The following is a 22,827-nucleotide window of genomic DNA, read 5'->3' as shown; positions in this document are numbered from 1 at the left end:
AATTAAGATGTTCAGGAAAGTATAAGGGGAAAGAGGATGGCGAAAACAAAAGGCTGGATGATGCAGAGAGAGTAAATTGCAAGAGATTAGTAAGGATGAAGTGAGGGCAGCTATGAAGATGATGAAGAATAGAAAAGCAGCTGGTCCAGTGGGGCCATATGTTCACTGGCAGTGTTAACACTGGTGATTTTACTGTGTACATTTAAGATGAGGGATGTGATGACCATCTCACCTAAAGAATCAGATTTGAGTTGTCATTTTTGCAAGAGTGCTAAAAATGGATGATGCTCGTCTTCCACGCGTCACTCTGTTGTAGTTATGCTGAGAATGCTCAATGCGGCATTCCATTGAGAAGAGGTTTAAAGGGGTTGAATGCCTTCTGCTGAGGCAGGGCATCTACCGACCACTCTTTACATGCCCTCTGGTACGGTCTGCTGGCCTTTGTATCACCCAACAATGACGGAACCATAGTACCACTGCCGAGGAAAGATCATTGTTCAGCTTGGCCAATGAGAATGCAACAAATAGACATTTCTGAGTTGTGTTTCTGTGCAAACGTACGTGTATAGTAATGCATGTGCAGCAATGCATGTCACACCAAGCTTTATCGACCACTCTATGACGAAACAGGACTACGTCACGCAAAGAAAGAGCCAATCAGACATTAGGTGCTTGGATTTATGCCAGGGTTTTTTAGGCTTGTAAGTACAAGTGCAAAAGCCAACTTTTCAATTTTTAAAAAAAACGAGAAAGTAAGTTACCGGACACAAAAATGCCCTACACACCGTCTGGCTTTTTCTGCGACCGGTTGATCCGGGAACGAGAGCGACGAGACGGGGAAGGGTCTCTCAGCAAGCCTCTTCGTTTCAACAGCCAAGACTTCAACTCCCTGAAGCAGGAGTGCCTTCAGAGGAAAGGTCTGTTTGAGGATGACACGTTCCCGGCCACCGTGGAGTCTTTGGGTTTCAAAGAGCTCGGACACAAGTCCAACAAGGTCAAGAACATCATCTGGATGAGACCCAAGGTATAAGACACACACACGTTGATCATAACATTATTTCTCTCACATAAATTAAAAACGTGTAGCTGTTACAAGATTGAGTTTTAATACTTTATACAGTGATATTAACATTGCTTTATGCTTTTTACTGTCTGCAGGAAATGTGTGAAAATCCTCAGTTCATTGTGGGCGGAGCAAGCAGAACGGACATCTGCCAGGGTGATCTTGGTAAATAATACCAGTTTTATAACATTTTATTCAATACTAATAATAACCCAAATGTTATTCTCTCATCTTTAGCCCACCACTTCTAAATTAGCAATGAAATCAGTTAAACCCCACGTGTGTTTGTGTGTGTTGTGTTGTGTGCGCGCGCGCTGGTTTTACTGGCATTATTGTGTAACTAAATTCAAGTCTACATTACAACTCAAAATCGGATGTTTATCTTATCCACATCTTATCCACAAGCTTAGATTTTTTTTTTTTTTTTTTTTTGAGCGTCTTCACAGCGAAAAATCACACGAGATCTGATTTTTCCAAAACAGATTCAAACTGCATATGGAGGCGGTTTGAAATTTAAATGCAAATACGTTTCAATCTGAATGTCTCGGCCACTCAAATAGGATTTCAAAGTGTCCCTTGTGTCACTCGCAGCACGACACGAACATCAATGACGTAGTTTTGGAATTACCTAAATTGATTTGAGGCACCTTACCTGCGATATTGGAATAAGCAGGAAAAAAGTTGAAGAAAACTGTTAGAAACAACAGAGCATGGAAGAGAATAATAAATTGGGCATGGAAAAGGAAATTAAAATCAGATTATCTACTGTATGTCTGGGCTCAACATAACCATTTCAGACAGAAACAGGCACAGTTCTCTGTCGTCCATATTTTTCCTGGGTGTAGTGTGTTAGAATACATCAATGTGGATAAGACTGCCAGTGTGGACACACAGATCAGATCTGGTCACTTGCTGTATATCATGGGGACAGTCAATCATTGAAATCTGATTTGAATCAGATTTTAAACTAATCCAATAAATAACTGACAGCATCATTGGTTGATATATATATATATATACATTTCTTGGTATGAAAAGTTGTCACATCTGCTAATGAAATCAGAGATGGCAAATTCAACTCTTCCCACCAAGGCGGGGGAAAAAAATGAGTAGACAGCATTATGCCCACAAAGTCCTGAGGAGATCATCATAAAGAAGTGAAAACGGGTGCACATGCTGTATCACAACAGAGTCACAATGTCTGGTCCTTCCCCCTGCACATGGCCTCTCTGGCTGCAGTGGCCTACCCATATTCTGCTTACTCTTTTGGAAGAGAATCCAATCAGCAGCACTTCTCATTGTTGTCCTGCCCAAGCTGCAAAGGCAGGGGACAAACCAACAAAGGCCCTGACAGACTCTGTTACCAGTTCCCGTGTTGGAAAAACTTACATTGTTCCAGTCTAATGATCGGGTCAAAACCCCCGTCACACCTGGACAATCAGAAAACACACGAGTCAGCACTCAGCTGCAGTTTTTCCACATTTCCAGCAGAGAAATTACTGTCTTTGCTCTATTGCATATTCTGGGATTTTAATTTCTGCCATATGAAAATGATATTAAAGGCAGATTGAACAAAGTTGTTTTTCTCTGTCCAGGTGACTGCTGGTTGCTGGCTGCCATAGCCTGTCTCACTCTGAATGAGAAGCTGCTCTACAGAGTTGTTCCTCAGGAGCAATCCTTCTCAGAGGGCTATGCTGGGATTTTCCACTTTCAGGTTCGACTCCGTTTACCTTATATTCCCATCACAGTCCATCCTTTAACATTCAATTCTTGTTTGCTTTCTGTGATTGTGGTCAGAATAAATACATTTTTTTGTGAAAAAATGTAATAAGAGCAATCTGCACCTTCCTCACAACCTGGCAACAAACAACTATTTTTTTTTCCTGCCTTTAAAATGCGTTAAATATTTGATTTCCTTTGATACGTTTTGCCTCCCTGACCTCCTTGTGTCTTCCAGTTCTGGCGTTATGGCGACTGGGTTGATGTTGTCATTGATGACCGCATCCCAACTTTCAACAACCAGCTGGTTTTCACCAAATCGGCGGAGAGGAACGAGTTTTGGAGCGCCCTGCTGGAGAAGGCCTATGCCAAGTAAGTGCACTGAGTTATTTTGTTGTGGAGCACTGAGTACAGGCGCTTTGTTCTCCATGTTTATTTTATATGGAAGAATAGTGATCAGCAAATCAAGTTCCTAGTTTTCAGAGCTCAGTTGTCAGGTTTGTAGACTAACTGCGATGCCACTTTGGGACATGAACATATTTGGGTTATTTTTCAACACAGGGATGTTTGGACACAAAGGGATAGTCAATTGTGCCAAGCCAGGAAAGTCTTAAAAATAATCAAACAGTTTAAAGCAGCCATGTCAACCATATACTTGTCAGCTGGGGCATTGTCCTGTTGAAAAATGACCCCTTTTGTGATCTTTTCTGGGCCTTAGGTCTTGATAGCTTCATATAGCCACCTTGACAATCTGGCATAGTACTCTCTGTGGGTTAAGAGTTGGACTATCAATAGAGAGACTGCTGTTTGATTCCAGATGTGTGCTTCAGGCTATTTAATTGTCTTCTCCTGTATTGTCCCCGTCCACCCAGCTGTAAATGGATACCAGTCTTGGCTGGTGGAGTCATAGACTCTTATCTGGTCCATGCAGTGGTACCCAGGGATAATCCTGGTGAGCCTCAGGTTCTACTCTTTTGAAGGTAGTAGCAAATGAGCACTGTACCTGTTGCAATCTCAGAAACACTTACTCCTTCACTTTCGCCACAGAAGAAATGACTTTGGTCTTCTTTGGAGGGAGTGAGAATGTACTTTCCTGTGCTTGGATTGCTTCTTCATCTTTGGTGCACAGTGATGGACCTCGCACTCTCTGCCTCTCTTAAATTCAGCTCACCACTTCTGCATTATTTATGAAGTTGGAGCTGTATCCCTTCATGTACCAATCATACATGTATCATCATGAATGTCCTCTGGATTTGTACTCTACTTCTACAGATACATGACGATACAGAGATGCCTCTTTAATTTTTTCTCCCGTTCTAGGAAACGCTCAGTCGCTGACACCAACTGTCTACATCTTCTATGAAACACCAAACAGGCTGGACCTAGAAAGAACCACAGTGCAATTAGTTGTAATGGATAGCATCTTGACATTTATGTTGTTAAAATATAATATTAGCTTGATTTGTAGGCTGCAGTTTTGCGTTATTAAGCTTGGTCTCATACAACTGTCCATGTCCAGGCTGCATGGATCTTACGAGTCCCTGAAGGGGGGAAACACAACTGAGGCCATGGAGGATTTTACAGGCGGAGTGACTGAGTTTTATGAGATGAAAGAAGCACCTAAGGAACTCTACAAGATCATGAAGAAAGCTCTGGAGAGAGGCTCCCTCATGGGCTGTTCCATTGACGTGAGGCTAATATTTTTATCTCACCATTGTACAGATATTTTCATATAGTGCAGATCAGGTAGCTCAGTGGTAAAATCGTTGGACTGCTACCCAAGAAACTGTGATTTATTTCCCACTAAAGCTACATGTTCGTGTGTTTGGACAAAACACTTAGTAATCTACATTGTCCCAGTCCAGCCAACTGTAAATGGGTTCTTGATGTATTTGTTTGTTTGTTTTTTAATTTACCCTACTGTGAAAGAGACCCCGGGGGATGAACAATCCCAGTCAGTGCACTGGATTAAACGATGCAAAAGTAAATAAATATGTAGTGTAAAGCACATTATGATTTTTTTTTTAAATAGCTGTATTTCTACATTACCTCACAATGTGAAAACAGTTGTTTACTGCACTTTACGATTTACATTCCTCACATTTACACTTACAACGGGAGCTTTCATGCTGCCCTGCACATCAGGAGCACTTTGGGGTTGGAGTTGGGGATCAAACCACGCACCCTTTGGTAAATGAACATAATTGCACCTGCCCTGTATCTGCTTTTCAAATGAAGCTGATGCCATTTAAAAGTCAGCAGCTAATCTGTCTTTCATGTACAGTAGATTAAAGTTAGTCAAAACTACAATATCTCAAGTTAGAAAACAAGACTAAAGTTCTCTTTTGGGTCCTGTCAAAGTACTATGCTTCGTTTTGGTTTACAAGCTTTAATATTAAACATTTTTCCTTCGTTTGTCACTTTTTGTGGTTTACTACTAGTATATATGTGGTCTATTTTGCAGTCCCTTGTTCCTGTCGCTTTGAGACTCGTACCGTGACGGGCTCGTGAAGGCCACGCTTACTACTGTGACGGCAGTGGAGGAGGTAAATGCTCTGCAGCGACTGTGGCCAGTCTGTAGACATACGAGTCAGTACAAGTGTGGGTTTGAGGCTCTTCACTGTTTTCTCATATGTGTGATGCTACAGTGTCGACCGTCTCAGCAAAAAGAGTCTAAAGTGCGCCTGGTGCGTCTCAGAAACCCATGGGGTCAAACGGAATGGAACGGCGCATGGAGTGACAAGTAAGCTTTGTCTTTTTTAATCTGTAATTTATTTTCTATCACAGAATTGTGGAAATTAGCCAAAGCTAATATTTTATTAATGCAATATGTAACTGAGTTTTCATCCTATATATATGGTTAGCTCTAAAGAATGGGCTACGCTGCCTAAGGCTGAAAAGGAGAAGCTGCAGCACCAAAATGCAGAGGATGGAGAGTTCTGGTGAGTGGAAAACTTGATTTTTTTTTTCCCCCATCATGTATTTAATTGTTTTGGTTTTTTTTTTAACTTTGCCATGGCAGAGTAGGTGGCTCTATGAGATTGGAGTTGGAATACCAACCTATAGATGGGTTCGATTTCAGGGGCATGTTTCAGGCTCCCTGTCTGCATCCTTGGAAAAGACACGTCACCTGCATTGTTCATGTCCAGCTGTAAATGGGTACTGGCCTTGGCTGGGGAAGTATCTGGTGTCCAATCCAGGGACACCAGATCCTATGATACTTTACACTATGTAATCCGGGGATAAGCACCAACACCAAGGGCCTCAAAGAGTGTATAGGACTTACTTGGTGGAAGAATGACTCAGGTTTGATCCGGTGACATGAAGATACAGCTGTCCTGAAACAAGAATCAAATGTAAGCATGATGAGTCTAATTATGTTACCAGTGAATTCTTTGTCCTTGAAAACATGAATCAGATTTGTTGGTTATTTAGGCTTTCAGCAGTTTTAAAGTTTAAAAATAGCTGTCCATTCATTTCTTCAAATTAAACATTAATATTCAGATTTCCTATGGTATAACCTTCCCATTAACATATCTATTTATTAATTTACCAAACATTTTGAAGAACATACTGTCCATTATTTGCTAGGGGAGGGTTGATGGCCAAGTGGTTAGTGTGCTTGGTTTCAGTACGGCAGGTTCCCAGTTCAAACCCCACCCCACTATCAAGCTTGGTGGCTAAAGATGTCTGGACGCAAATGCAAAACTCAGACTCACAGCTCTGTGGTTCAAAAGGGTTTAGTGATGATTCAGGCAGAGGTCGGTACAGTACACGTAAAGGCAGTCCAAAACAAGCAGCAGTACAAAAAACATAAGGCAGAGGTGGAGTCGGATACACAGGCAGGCGGTCAAAGAATGGTGAGGCAAAACAGGACTAGGAAAAGGAGAAAAGCTGGAAAGAAGGCACAAGGCGCATCGATCTGGCGAGTGACGGTGAAACCTGTGAGGCTTAAATACACCCAGATGATGAGCTACAAATCATGAACAGGCGTGCGTGGAAAGCACCAGAACAAGGGCATGGCCGAACAGAGTGAAACACCCACCACCAAGCATGAAGGAAGACAAGAGAGGAAGGGACAGAGAAAACCCAAGCAGAAAAAGACCAGAAAGATAACTAACAACATAAAAAAACCCAACAAAACACAATAACTAAAACAGAGCATACGGTTAAAGCCAGATACAGAAACCCAAATCCTGATGCCCACATTTCTCCATGTAATGTGGAGTTCCACCGGGAAGGACATCCAGTGTAAAACCTGTGCCAAATCAACATGCAGATCCACCTGGGATCTGCTGTAGTGAAAACAAGGGAGCAGCTGAAGGAACTTACTTTCACTGTCAATTATTTGCTAATGAAAACAGCTTTGTCCATTTGTGCACATTTTGATTTGAGTGACATTAGTAACAAAACAACAGTATTCAAGCAATGCTTAAAAAAAGGTGAATAGTTATGCCTTACGTAAGCACAGACTCTGATGCATTTTTGTTTTTCCTGCGGCCAACCAGGATGTCCTTTGAAGATTTCAAAAAGAACTACACCAAGATCGAGATCTGTAACCTCACCCCTGATGCCCTGGAGGACGATAAGATCCACAAGTGGACGGTTTCGGTGAACGAGGGCCGCTGGGTGAGAGGCTGCTCCGCGGGAGGCTGCAGGAACTACCCTGGTACCAAAAAAAAACAAAAACCAAACAAACAAATGTAATGTATAAATGTAATGTTTGTCAAAGTATCAAATGCAAAAAAAAAAAAGTGAATTAAATTTAAAACAGCATTTGTCCTTGATTCGTGTCTCCTCTTCAAATATTGGATTTCACAAATTAGAACTTTGTTCTTCATGTTGCTTTTAATTCAGAAATATTGCTGAATTTAAAAAAATAAAATAAAATCTGTGAGTTTTAAATGTGTTGCAGACACTTTCTGGACGAACCCTCAGTACCGCCTTCGTTTGATGGAAGAGGATGATGATCTAGAAGAAAATGAGTCGGGCTGCACTTTTGTGGTAGCGCTGATGCAGAAGAACAGGCGGAAAGAGCGCAAGATGGGAGCAAACTTGTTCACTATAGGATTTGCCATTTATGAGGTATCTTCTGAGGGTACTGTTCTTGAATGTTCAGACATTAATTTATTAGACATTTTAACATTAGTATTTATTCCAGTTCTCACAAGAATGTTGGTTTTATATTTTAACATCACTGAAATACAAAGTTACAGCCCTGGTCAGAATTATTGGTCCGCCTGAATTTTAAGTACAGAATTTAAAATATGCTCATAAATAAATGGAAATGAACAAATTGTGTATCATTGGAATATCGATGAATGTTCAAAAAATGGGCAGCATAGTGGTTAGCACTGTTGCCGCACAGCAAGAGGTTCATGGGATCGATTCCCACCTGTGGCATTTCTGTGTGCATCAGAACAGTTTGGACATGTTTAAAAAATTTGTGATGTTATGATAAATTGCAGTTCAAAAAACAAGTAATTGGATTTCATTCGTGCGTAAATCTTCTGCTCAATTAGGTGAAAATGGACAGTCTGGTACAATAGGCAGTAATCGGGAACTATCATCTGAGCAGAAGCCTCCTTCTGATCCTCCTCTACAACATGAAACCATTTTTGAGATTTTAACAGAAATTCTAGCTTTTTGGAAAACTGTGGGGAAAAACACAGCAAGAGGAAGTAGTGCGTTAGTGTAATTGATGCTTAATATTTTACAGTTTAAATATGAACTTCATTATAAATAACTTTGAATATAACCAACAACCAATGTACTTCATGCTACCGCCACGTTGCCCTCACTTGGATTGGCAGTTGGCATGTAGCATCACTCAACATTTGTATGAAATAGACCTGATTTATTTGGCCTCGTTGAGCTGGTGGCATTTGACCACTTGGGCCTTGTTGCTAAAACACCAGCTCTGACTGAAAATAAATGGCAGCTAGTCGCTTTGCCTCTGTCTCATAGCTAATGAGACCAAGAGGTGATGGGGGTCCCAGCCATTCTTTGCAATGCTGTCGGAGCAGCCTCTGCTGAACTAACTATGCAATGACACCATGTGGAACAACCAAAATGTTTTTCTGCATTTATTTATTATTTAAAATAAAAGTTTTCACATCAGTAAAAATAAAGTAGATACTGATATGTTCATGAAAGGCTTGTACCGACCAATAATATCAAATAACTGATATATTAGTCTGGGCAGTTCTCAATAAGTAAGTCACCATGCAAGAAGGAGACTAATGAGGGAAGCCACCAAGAAGCCCATGACAACTTTGAAGGAGTTAGACTGTCAGTAGTACGACTTATGTCCCTTGGGTCATCAGCTTCATGTTGGACTCAGACATGGGTTTTGTTGAACAGAAAACCTGAAATTTTAGCAAGGCCTATGGGAGACCCAAGCCTCTATGTGATCTATTTCTTGCCACAAAGTTCTTCCATGTTCCGCTCCACTATAAAGCTGTGTAACTGGTGATGCCCCAGACAGAAGTTGAACTATGCGTAGTGTCTCCAGTCACAGCAACAGAAGGCTATAACTCTTTCAGAGTTAACTGTATCTGGGTGTCTTGGTGACTTTCCTCACTTGTCTCCTTCTTGCACATACATTTTTGAGAACTGCCTACTCCAGACAGGTTTACCACACAGGACCATGTTTTTGTATTTCTTAGTAATTGGTATAAATGAATTTCAAGACATATTCAGTGACCTGGAAGTGTTCACGTATCCATCCCGACGTGTGTAAAGAAAAGTGGTTGTAAAAATGATGATTTGTGTGTATATTTTATGCCTGTATTTATTATTTCAGTACATGAGAGCATTTTTGTTATTGGTGTTGGACATTGTATTAAATATTGTGATTAATTAACAAGCTCTTCATTTGCATTTATTAATGAATATATTTTAAATTCTGCACCTAAAATTCAGGGGAGTCAATAATTCTGACCGGGACTAAAACTAATGTTGCCTCTTTCTTCATACAGGTGCCAAAGGAGGTATGGAGGGAAGCAAACTCTCACAGTGAAGCATCAGTTTGCACAATTCATGAGCCCTGCACCCATTTCATTGACAATCTCAACCTGTGTGAAAATTCTTCTCTTTTTCACCATTTCGGATGATGCAACGTTTCCTTCTGCAGATGCAGGGGAACAAGCAGCACATGCAGAAGGACTTCTTTGTGTTCAACTCCTCCAAGGCGCGCTGCAAGTCCTACATCAACCTGCGGGAGGTGACCCAGCGGTTCCACCTGAACGCCGGGGAGTACGTCATTGTTCCCTCCACCTACGAGCCACACCAGGAGGGAGAGTTCATACTGCGAGTGTTCTCCGAAAAGAAGAACACCTCAGAGTGAGTGTGCTGCTGCACGAGGAGTGGCCATGGCCATGTACACTCACTGATTGGTATACAAATGAATGTTTATGAGTTCAATGGTACGAATATTTCATTGGTCTCGTTGAACGGAACTTTCCATCTTTCACCAAATTAAATATTTGTTCCATTGAAAGAATGCAAAAACATTATTTGTTTTATATAACTGCTCAAACAGATCCTTGTCATTTGATATGGTATTAATTTATAAACAGATAAGGGACATTTTGGTGTTCGTCATTGGTGCTTTGACATCAACAGTCCAACACAAACTTTAAATAGGAGTCAAAAACTATTCCTGGTCAACTTGGAAAAACAGTTAGCTCAAAAATAATTCTGACGATGTAGTCCGTGATGCAAAAAAAAAAAAAAAAAAAAAAAAAGACTTTGGTCCAGCGAATATCACATCAGAAATTAGTCCATCTTTTCATCCTAACAGCTCTTCATGCTTCCAGACAGCTTACAGCGTAGTGGATTTGTTTGTTTTTGTTTTTTGTGTGTGTGTGTGTGTTAGAAGAATTAGCACCATCAATTAGCTCCTTCAAATCATCGTCTGTCAGCAAAACAAACTCCACGTTTAGCTAAACGCCACCCGGTGTTGGTCGCAGGGTGCAATGGTACAAAACACATGGAACCAAATTTTCACGGTAAGTGGAACCAAATTGCATGCTAAATGCAAGGCAACACGAACGAGGTGAATAATCCATGTCACATGACATACAAAGCACCAATGAAATGACAAGAATCCACTCAGCTGTTATATATTAGCACATAGTTTATTAATGTTGTTCATGTTGAGCCTGTGTTGCACAGTAGGGCTGGGTATTGAAGTGTAACCCACATCATCAACTTAGTGGTTTGTTTAATATTTAAAGCTGTAGTATGTAGGATGTAGGGGTGTTTGTTTGCAGAAATGCAATATGTTCACATTGATTTGATGTGTTTTCATGAGCTTTGAATTAGGGATAGACCGATTATCGGCAGGGCCGATGTGATGGACCGATTATCTGCCCAGCCAATAATTGATCTATCCCTACTTAAATGAGCCCTTTATATCTACATGGAAGGGGCCCCCTCATGGAGGCCGCCATGTTGATAACATAACATAACTTAACAGACACCCCAAAAATCAAAGTGAAAAAACTATGTGGCAGGCTTGTCCAATGTCCATGTTGACAAAATTTCATTGAAGCAACTCAGAATTATACTCAGTAGGTTGCACGGCCCGCATGTACCTGTATGTATGCCTGAACTTCGGGTCATGGTCCTGATAAGATGATGGATGGTGTCCTGGGGGATCTCCTCCCACATCTGGACCAGGGCATCACTTAGCTCCTGGACAGTCGGAGGTGCATCCTGGCAGCCTTGGATGGACTGAAACATAATGTCCCACAGGTGAACTATTGGCTTTAGGTCAGGCAAGAGTGGGGGTCAGTCAATGGTATCATTTCCTTCATTCTCCAAGAACTGCCTGCATACTCTTGACCCATGAGGCCAGGCACTGTCGTGCACCAGGAGCAACCCAGGACCCACTGCACCAGCGCACGGTCTGACAATGAGTCCAAGGATTTCATCCCGGTACCTAATAGCAGTCAGGGTGCCGTGGCCTAGCCTGTAGAGGTCTGTGCATCCTTCAATGGCTATGCCTCCCCAGACCATCACTGACCCACCACCAAACCAGTCGTGCTGAATGATGTTGCAGGCAGCATACTGTTCTGTACAGCTTCTTCAGAATCTTTCACGTCTGTCACAAGTGCTCAGGTTGAACCTGATCTCATCTGTGAAAAGCACAAGGCACCAATGGTGGACCTGCCAATTCTGATGTTATTTGAAAAATAGCACTCTAGGTCTACAGTGCCAGCCAGTGAGTACAGTGGCCCCGCTCAGGCCATGCTCATGTAGTCTGTTTCTGATTGTTTGGTCAGAGACATTCACACCAGTGGCCTGCTGGAGGTCATTTTGTAGGAATCTGCCAGTGCTCATCCTGTTCCTCCTTGCACAAAGAAGCAGATGCCGGTCCTGCTGATGGGTTCAGGACCTTCTACGGCCCTGTACAGCTCTCCTAGAGTAACTGCCTGTCTCCTGCGATCTCTATGTTCTTCAGACTGTGCTAGGAAACAGAGCAAACCTTCTGGGGATGGCACATATTGATGTGCCATCCTGGAGGAGGTGGACTAGCTGTGCAACCTCTGTAGGGTCCAGCCAGGTACTGCACCATGCTACCAGTCATGACACTAACCCCAGCCAAATGCAAAACTAGTGAAAAATCAGTCAGAAAAGATGAGGAGGGGGGAAAAAAATGTTAGCAACCTCCAACTGTAAAACCATTCCTGTTTTGGGGTCATCTCATTGTTGGCACTCTAGTGGACCTGTTGTTAATTTCATTAACACCAAAGCACTGAAACTGATTAACAACCCCCCTCTGCTACTTAAGTGACCAGATCAATGTCCCAGAAGTTGAATTGATTTGATGCTATACTCTTAAGTGTTCCTTTAATTTTTTGTTCTGGACCTACTGCTTTATCCAAATCTCCACTGAAATTAAATTTGAGGCCGGACCAAAGCTTTCAACTAAGCTTATTTAAGATTTCGTTGCTAGTTTTGGAGGTATCAATACCCAGCTTTACTTGTTCATACACTCTGCATGTTAGCTGTGTTTAATTAGTCTGACTTTAAGGGTGTTTTATGTGTACATTTCATGCTGTGTTTATATTTGGGGTGGAATTTGTTCATGATGGCTGGTGGGTGGGTCAAAACCCACCAAGAGCAAACAATTGTAACGGCAATTTGATTTGTAGAACTGGAAGAAATCGGCCCCAGTTTGAAGCTGTTATGGAATCTTTTTTAGGACAAGCGACTTCAGATTTGACCATGCTCCGGTAAACATTCAAAAATATTCAATGCTCCATACTTCAGCCTCAGCAAACATCTGCCTCTTGTTACCCTGGAGGACCAGACAGAATGCAGAGCTGGCCTGATGGACCGAGACCTCGCTGTGGGATGGACAGTACAGCATGGGGGTTTTAATACCCCGGCATGCATTTAGATTACAAAACTATTGCCCTTGTTTAACCTACAGTACCAGAATAGGGCTGTTTGTGTTATTATCAGTATTACTCCGAAACCAGAATTATTTACAAATGCATGATTATAAAATGTAAAAATTTCTACAGCTGATCTTGACAATATTTTTAGTGGGAATATTAAGCTAAAAACTTTTATTCACAGTGCAGGACCATCAGTCTTTCGTACATACATAGTTCAGCAATTGTCTTATAGATGTCTAGTTAAAACGTGACTCAGTTTACAACAGTTTGCATAAGATTTGCTGAGAACCCCATGGTTATTGATGATAGTAAAATGATAACTGGGCAGGCTCGAGGTCCAGATGGGGTATCAGCATTATAACTGCTGGTTTGTTGGTCTTCACTCAGGGAGATAGAGAACAGGATCGAGGCCGACCATCCGGAGGTAAGTGTCTTTTTCTAAAATGTAAACAGCCAAGATTTCTGTTTTCATTTCTTTGAAATCAACAGCTGTTCCACTTCCCTGAATCCGTTCCACTGCATAACATTAGGTGGCGCAACAGCCTGTGGAGCTAAGACTGTGTTTATGTAATAAGTCATGGTATGTTTGACCCATTTTGTACTGCAGTAACTGTGTCATACAGAGATACGGTGGCATGTAAAAGTTTGTGCACCCCTGATGATTTCCATGATTTTCCTTTGTAAATCATTGGTTGTTTGGATCAGCAATTTCAGTTAAATACATCATATAGCAGACAAACAGTGATATTTGAGAAGTGAATTGAAGTTTATAGGATTTACAGAAAGTGTGCAATAATTTTTAAAACAAAATTAGGCAGGCGCATAAATTTGGGCACCCCAACAGAAAAAAAAATGCATCAATATTTAGTAGATCCTCCTTTTGCAGAAATAACAGTCTCTAAATGCTTCCTATAGCTTCCAATGATAATCTGGATTCTGGTTGAAGGTATTTTGGACCATTCTTCTTTACAAAACATCTCAGGTTTGTTGGTTTCCGAGCATGGACAGCCCACTTAAATATCACACCACAGATTTTCAATAATATTCAGGTCTGGGGACCATGTTCCACCTCATTAGAAGAGATGCAAAGAGGGGAAACATTTGTAAATGGCCACCTTAAATACCATTTCTCATGACTGGATTCACCTGTGTAAGGAGGTCAAGGGTCAATGAGCTTACCAAACCAATTTTGTGTTCCAGTAATTAGTACTAAATGTATTCAAATCAATTAAATGACAAGGGTGCCCAACTTTATGCACCTGCCCAATTTTGTTTAAATAATTATTGCACACTTTCTGTAAATACTAGAAACTTCATTTCACTTCTCAAATACCAGTGTGTTCATCTGCTATATGATATATTTAACTTATATTTCTGATCCAGAATCAAAGAGTCAAAGCTGGTTGAAGTAAAGACCAGAAAATAGAGCACACTTTTGTCACTTCCCTGATTAGCCTCGCCGCCAAGTGGAAAGATGCTATTGTAGTATTAGTAGTTGTCTGCAGCGATATATTCAGAACACAAAGTGAAATTTCAATCGAACTTGGTGGATAAACTCAGTAGACCATCCCCTTGCAACACAGGTCATGCCAAGATCATAGGTCTAAGGTCAAGGTCAAATCAGAGGTCATCATCTAAAACACATTAATGACCATGTCTCAGGAACTGGGTGATCTATTGAAAACTGCATAGATTTCTGCTCTCCTGGTGCTAACAAATGTGACCGTCAATGCCATCACATGAAGACATGATAAAAATCAAAACATTAGCTGGTGCAGACAAGGCACTGCCATCGTCTGGATGTCTTTTTGTAAAGATTGTGTTCATCAAACAACACGCATTAACATTTGCAGGTATACAGGACTGTAAAAAAACTTTCAACAAACGTATAATCAAAATGTTTCCTCCTGTATTCTCTCTTCCGTGTTTTCTTTCTACTTGGCTTGTTGTGTTAGCCTGCGCCAGCCTTGTCAGGGGAAGAGAGTGAGGAGGACCAGCAGTTCAGGACCATCTTTCAGGAGATAGCCGGCGATGTGAGTGAGGAAGGATAGTGTTGAACTGTACATAAACATTTAATAACTGCTGAATGTCGTTACTCCGGATTGAGAGACGTCTAAGGTTAAATGGAACTGGTTGCCACTTCTCTTTCTCGCTCTCTGGTGTCTCTGACAGGACATGGAAATCACAGCCAATGAACTGAAAAATGTTCTCAACAGAGTGATCGCTAAACGTGAGTCCATCAAACTAAACATGCTGACACTACTGATCTTGTGAAACTTTACCTGTTTTGCATTATTAAAAAGTAAAATAAAATGGGACCACAATGGTGCTAAATGTCAACTTTTGTCTTCTTTCTGCAGTTAAGAGTTTAGATATTTGATTTTATTTAATATAGTTGTATGCAAAAGTTTGGGCACCCCTGATAATTTCCTTGATTTTCCTTTGTAAATCATTGGTTGTTTGGATCAGCAATTTCAGTTAAATATATCATATAGCAGACAAACACAGTGATATTTGAGAAGTGAAATGAAGTTTATAGAATTTACAGAAAGTGTGCAATAATTCTTTAAACAAAATTAGACAGGTGCATAAATTTGGACACCCCAACAGAAAAAATACATCAATATTTAGTAGATCCTCCTTTCGCAGAATAACAGCCTCTAAATGCTTCCTATAGCTTCCAATGAGAGTCTGGATTCTGGTTGAAGGTATTTGGACCAATCTTCTTTCCAAAACATCTCCAGTTCAGTCAGGTTTGTTGGTTTCCGAGCAGGGACAGCCCGCTTAAAATCACACCACAGATTTTCAATAATATTCAGGTTTGGGGACTGAGATGGCCATTCCAGAATGTTATATAATATATTTAACTGAAATTTCTGATCCAGACAACCAATGATTTATAAAGGAAAATCATGAAAATTATAAGGGGTGCCCAAATGTTTGCATACAACTGTATAAGGAGGTGGTGTGTTGAGTTCCTGAACTAACCACTTTGAAAAATATTTAATTTGAAATAACTTGAAAGTGCAAAAAGTCACTTAATGCAAAGTACATGACTCCTTTATTCTTGCAAAGCAGAAATGTAGGCTGGTGGGCCTGGACAAATAAGAAATGAAATAAACAAAAGGATGAGAAAGTAAAATGGGAATTAATGAATCCATAGAACGTATCTGGGATAGACTGACGTCCTTGCCAGGGTAGACCCCACCTCACACCCTATGACTGCTAGAATAGGCTCCAGCGCCCCCCCTCCCCCCACTCACCCCCGGTGACCCTTAATTGTAGTAAGGGGGTACAGAAAATGGATGGATTGATGGATAGAATGTATGGCTAGGGATGATATCAAAACTAAGGGCCCCTTCACACATAGTACGAATGTGGTCATATTGCGCATGAATTGTGCACGAAGCAGTATGCAATAGGTGTCAAATCAGAGCTGCCTCCAATGCCTCGTACACCTGTTGCTGCAACTATTTTAGCACACCAGCAGCTGAAAGACAGTGTGCCCTGTTAAAGCCCATTCAATCCCTCTCGCGGCAGGTGTCGGCCAAATTCCAGGTGAGGTGACACACACGAACATCTAACACCACTCACTTGGCAAAAATGTGTGGCCATTCACGCTATTAGCGCAATATCAGTCAGCAGATGATCACTTTTGAGCTGGCGGTGAAATTTCTCTAAGTGCCCCCACAACTGTGAAGTTGCCGAGTACACATTTCAGGCATTTTTACGCACCTTTTACAGGACAGCAATGGTAGTGCAGTGGTAAAGTTTCTGGCTGGCAATCAGAGCTTTTGTAAATTGCAGGTTTAAATCCCGTGGGTGGCATGTATTTTTTTCAAAATGAATCTAAAAATTCTAAAAATGAATCATCTATCTAAAACAGCCAGGTGATAGGTGGGTATTCACTAGCCCTCATCCAGTTGCTGGGATCTTCAGCACTATGGCAGCTGCGGGCTGGAATGTGCTCAAGTGAATGCCCAACATAATTCACAATTCATTTATTAGTGTGAAACAATTGTACAAACTACATAAAAAGCACACGTGACTAAAAGCCACATGTCTGACAACCACTAGTAAGAAAAAATCTGTTCATAATACATAAAATCACATCATAACAAACATAACACCCTAAAATCAAGAACCAAATTAAAAAAAAGTCTTAATATTTCTTAAAATAAATGACAGTGTAAGATGACACTATGAACTTTGACAGACTGTTGCACAGGCATTCGTACCACTGAGTTCAATGGTACGAATATTTAATTTGGTGAAGGCTTCACCTCGTTGAATGGAACGTTCCATCTTTCACCAAATTAAATATTTGTTCCATTAAAAGAATGTAAAAACATTCATTATTTGTTTTATATAACGGTGAAAATAGATCATTGTCATTTGATATTATATTCATTTGTAAACAACAGAAAGGGGGCTTACATTTTGGTGTTCGTCACTGTTGCTTTGACATCAACAGTCCAACACAAACTTTAAATAGGAGGCCAGAATTGTTCTCAGTCAACTTGGAAAAACACATGTAGTCCATGATACTTACAAAAAAAAATAAAAAGAAAGGAAAGGAAAATAAAAAGACTTTGTGTACTTCCTCAGTCCGGTGAAAAATCGCATCACAAATTTGTCCAGGTTTTCATCCTAACAGCTCTTCATGCCTCCAGACGTCTTATGGCGTAGTGGATGTTTTTATGTGTGTGTGTGTGTGTGTGTGTGTGTGTGTGTGCTAGAATTAGCACCGTCAATTCGCTCATTCCAATCATCATCCGTCAGCAAAACTGTTTAGATAAACCTCGCCCCCACTAGTGTTTGCGTTGGTGGGGTTTGTAGTGTGCAGTGGTACAAAATGTATGGAACCAAATGTGCACAGTAAATGGAACCATATTTGCACGCTAATTGCAACACAACACAAATGGGATGAATAATCCATGTCTCGTGAGATACAAAGTACCAATCAAATGACAAGGATCCACTCAGCCTTTATATAATAGCTGCTGTTTGAGGAGAATGTGTTTGTTTTTGGAAAGCGGCTCCAGAAAGCCAGTTATCTCAGACTATTGTGCTGGTTGTCAGACTTGTTAACCTGAATTGTTCTTGTAACTTTTCTCTCGTGTGTTTTCTACAGATAAGGACCTGAACACGGAGGGCTTCAGCCTGGAGAGCTGCAGGAGCATGATTGCTCTGATGGACGTATCCTTTGTATGAAGTGCATCAGGCTGACTGTGTTCTCTGTAGGATGCGCAACCTGCTGAGACCCATGGCAGGGTCTGTGATGGACACGCAAACATCTGTGCATTTTTAACATTGTTGAGTCAAGTGTGACACTGAAAATAGACGTTAAAGTGCAATGTTCCTTTTGCCCTCTAAATACTAATGCTGAATTACCAAGGCCGCTGAATCCGCACTATTTCAGTCTTAACTGTTTGTGTTTAGATGGACGGGACAGGTCGACTCAATCTCCAGGAGTTCAGGCATTTGTGGAATAAAATCAAGCAGTGGGAGGTGGGAACGCTGCTTCTTATCCTGTGGTTGTGACAAATAATTGCTATCTTTCTTAGTTTCTCAATTTATTCCTTTTATCGATTTACTCTCTAAAATGCATGGAATAATTTGGCCCATCCCCGACAACTTATTAACATGATAACTTATCAAATTAAAAAGGCTTGATGAGGACAATCCCTTTTACATCTGGTGACTGTTCATGTACCGGATCAGTCAAAAACACAACTTTTGTTTTGTCTATGAAATATCCTATAGAGGTGTCTGCCACACACTGGATGGTAAATGGATGCTAGATTTATGATGGATTTGGAGCAGGTGTGGTAGTCTGAAAAAAAGTACTAAATTAGAGAAGTAAATTGGTTCACAGTGGTTGTATTCTGAAATTCAAATAACGTGGTTATACACCACACAACCCAGTGGGGGGTAGGGGGGCATACAGAAATGTCGTAAATCAGAGAAATAAACTGATATTTTCTTCTTAACAGTGATTACACTCAAAAACTCAAATAATTAAAAATACACACACCCCAGTGGAAAGGATTTCGTGTGAATGTGGTTATGAAAAAATAGGACTAGTCTGGAGTAAAGTACAATGATACAAATAAGTATTTGATCCACTGTCAATTTTTCCCACCTACAAAGAATGGAGAGGTGTGTCATTTCTATTGTCAGTACACTTCAACTGTGAGAGACAGAATCTAAAGAAAAAAATTCAGAAAATCACAGTGTGATTTTTAAATGATTAATTTGCATTTTATTGCATGAAATACGTATTTGATACAATAGAAAAACAGACCTTAATATTTGGTACAGTAGCCTTTGTTTGCAGTTCCAGAGGTCAGATGTTTCCTGTAGTTCTTGACCACGTTTGCACACTGCAGCAGGGATTTTGGTCCACTCCTCCATACAGATCTTCTCCAGATCTTTCAGGTTTGGACTTTCAGCTTCCTCCAAAGATTTTCTGCTGACTTCAGGTCTGGAGACTGGCCAGGCCACTCCAGGACCTTGAAATGCTTCTTATGGAGCCCCTCCTTAGTTGCCCTGGCTGTGTGTTTGGGGTCATTGTCATGCTGGAAGACGTAGTCATGACCCATCTTCAATGCTCTTACTGAGGGAAGGAGGTTGTTTGCCAAAATCTCACAATACATGACCCCATCCATCCTCCCTTCAATACGGTGCAGTCGTCCTGTCCCCTTTGCAGAAAAGCACCCCCAGAGTATGATGTTTCCACCCCCATGCTTCACAGTTGGGATGGTTTTCTTGGGGTTGTTCTCATCCTCTAAACATGGTAAGTGGAGTTGATTTCAAAAAGCTCTATTTTGGTCTCATCTGACCACATAACCTTCTCCCATGCTGCCTCTGGATCATCCAGATTCTCATTGTTGAACTTCAAACGGGCCTGGACATGTGCTGGCTTGAGCAGGGAAACCTTGCTGCCCTGCAGGATTTTAAACCATGACAGTGTGTGTTAATGTAATCTTTGTGACTGTGGTCCCAGCTCTCTTCAGGTCATTGACCAGGTCCTCCTGTGTAGTTGTGAGCTTTCTCAGAATCACCCTTACCCCACGAGGTGAGATTTTGCATGGAACCCCAGACCGAGGAAGATTGACAGTCATCTTGTGTTTCTTCCTTTTTCTGAGAATTGCACCAACAGTTGTTGTCTTCTCACCGAGCTGCTCTCCTTCTGTCCTGTAGCCCATTCCAGCCTTGTGCAGGTCTACAGTTTTGTCCCTGGTGTCCTTAGACAGCTCTTTGGTCTTGACCATGGTGGACAGGTTGGAGTGTGATTGACTGTGTGTGAACAGGTGTCTTTTATACAGGTAACAAGTTCAAACAGGTCCAATTAATACAGGTAAAGAGTGCAGAATAGGAGGTCTTCTTAAAGAAAAATTAACAGGTCTTTGAGAGCCAGAACTCTTGCTGGTTGGTAGGTGATCAAATACTTATTTCATGCAATGAAATGCAAATTACTAAAAAAAAAAAATAATCCAATGTGATTTTAGGATTTTTTTTTTTTTTTAGATTTTGTCTCTCACAGTTTACATTTGATAAAAATTAGACCTCCATTCTTTGTAGGTTGGAAAACTACAAATCAACAATGTATCAAATACTTATTTGCCTCACTGTATATGCAGTGAAGGGGGTCAGAGAGAGAGAGAGAGAGAGAGAGAGAGAGAGAGAGAGAGAGAGAGAGAGAGAGAGAGAGAGAGAGAGAGAGAGAGAGAGAGAGAGAGGGGTTTGGCCTACACTCCACTTGCTTTGGACTACAGTAGCAAATGGGAAGCTCTGCACATTAATAAATTATTGTGAAGCAGATTAGAGAGTTTTTTAATTGTGTAAAAAAAATTATTTTAGCTCTAAAAAGTAAATTTTGTGTAAAATATAATAATTCAGTTGTAATATCACTGTAATTGACACATTAATATATTTTTTTTCCCGTGGCACTCCGTCCAGATTCATTTGACCCTTCAAAATAAATGTTATGCAGTCTGAGTTCCACACAGAAATTTACCAAATCAGACGACAACAACAACAACAAAAAAAACCATGATCTGTTACTTTCTAATTGTCAACATACAACCCAGTGCAAAGGATCTTGTGTGAGTATCATCCCTCTCTCTGAGGTTTTGATATCTACCTTGTTATAATTTTCTGTCATTTCCAAAGCACTGCTGCTAGGAGCACCAGTATGTGTCATACTTTTTCTTTTTTCTCTTCCCTTCAGGGAATCTTTAAACACTATAATGCAGACCAGTCTGGCAGCATCAACAGTTACGAGATGAGGAACGCTGTCAACGATGCAGGTAAGAACTGCTGCTGAGTGAAAGCTGGTACAGATTATTACGTGCTGGTCCATATCTCAGCATGCTACATTCATGTGTCTTGTGTCTCGCACAGGCTTTCGTCTCAACAACCAACTGTATGACATCATCACCATGCGCTATGCCAATGAGAACATGAACATCGACTTTGACAGCTTTGTCAGCTGCCTGGTTCGGCTTGAAGCCATGTTCAGTAAGTCAGCAGCCAACATGCACAGCCACAGATACAGTGGAAGAAAACACCTGAGCCAGACACCCGCTGTGGAAAACTGTGGTGGACAACGGCAGTGTTTAATGTCACAAAATTACTCCTGATACTGCATTCACATGTGTACAACAGATGGTAAACATGCTGTTCTGTAATTTTCAATGACGAAGACACAAAATTCCGCCACCGCTGACTTGTGAGAGCAGCAGCTGCACACAGTGACGGTATATTCCAAAGAAAGTTAAACTTTTCCGGCTTGCTTTGGTGACAAACACAGTAGCTTGCAAACGTGTTCAGCAGCCCCTTGGTATTTCACGCATTTTAATTTGTTTATGCCATTTCAAATACAAAAAGTAAACCAGGCTTCTCAATATAAAAATGTCTAAAATTATCTCCCTTAGACTCAAACTAAAAGCAAATCTCTACAACCTGATGTAAATAATTAAAAAAATATAACGGCCAAGATGATGGGTTGCATAAGTAATGGGCCCCTTTGGTATAATATCTGTAAATCTATTTTATTGCCAGTTTTCTTCTGACAAGTCAGGGGATGGATACATGAACATTTCCAAGTTACTGAATGTCTTGAATTTTATTTGGGTGATTCTTAGACTACTATTCTTAGACATTGTATGAAAAACAGAAAAAAAGGGGAAATTTCACACATGCTTCATAATGTCAAAATAAAAACATTCCAGGAAAACTCAAAACTCAACTGCTTTCATTTTAAGCATCAATGCAGTGAATCTGAGATTTCCTGATGCGGGTTTGTTCACACACCTCCACGGTTCTGTGCTGAATTGTTGTAACTGTGTACCGGTTTTCTTTCAGGGGCGTTCCAGGCCTTTGACCAGGATGGAGATGGTACAATCAGACTCAGCGTCCTGGAGGTAAGAAGCGTCAGGCAGCATCACACGGCTGTGCAGCGTTCACGTCTGACGTGTCCTTTGTGTTGTGCAGTGGCTGCAGCTCACCATGTACGCTTAGAGAAGGACCTCCGCTGCTCTCCAGGACCAGACCTGCCAGCCTTTACCTCATTATTCAGCGGGCCGGAATCCACCTCCACAGCTTCGACAGTTCTTTCTTTCTCTG

At 41.0% G+C, this 22,827-nt stretch overlaps 1 protein-coding gene across 1 annotated transcript; it reads left to right on the top strand.

Annotated features, from left to right (window-relative positions):
* Positions 1-207: 207 nt before the first annotated feature.
* On the top strand, positions 208-22,827 carry capn3a (calpain 3a, (p94)). The gene is given in 23 exon segments (XM_034159528.1): positions 208-1,024; positions 1,159-1,228; positions 2,659-2,777; positions 3,021-3,154; positions 4,302-4,470; positions 5,247-5,256; positions 5,259-5,285; positions 5,288-5,328; positions 5,431-5,525; positions 5,647-5,724; positions 7,291-7,451; positions 7,698-7,867; positions 9,763-9,774; positions 9,918-10,126; positions 13,582-13,618; positions 15,150-15,227; positions 15,367-15,424; positions 18,329-18,393; positions 18,637-18,705; positions 21,431-21,509; positions 21,604-21,720; positions 22,567-22,625; positions 22,696-22,827. Coding segments are annotated over 23 exon segments (2,136 nt in total). The 5' UTR covers positions 208-772; the 3' UTR covers positions 22,723-22,827.

Source organism: Thalassophryne amazonica, chromosome 19 (genome assembly GCF_902500255.1).
Source record: "Thalassophryne amazonica chromosome 19, fThaAma1.1, whole genome shotgun sequence".
Lineage (NCBI taxonomy): Eukaryota > Metazoa > Chordata > Actinopteri > Batrachoidiformes > Batrachoididae > Thalassophryne > Thalassophryne amazonica.
This window is presented reverse-complemented; position numbering and strand designations above follow the sequence as displayed.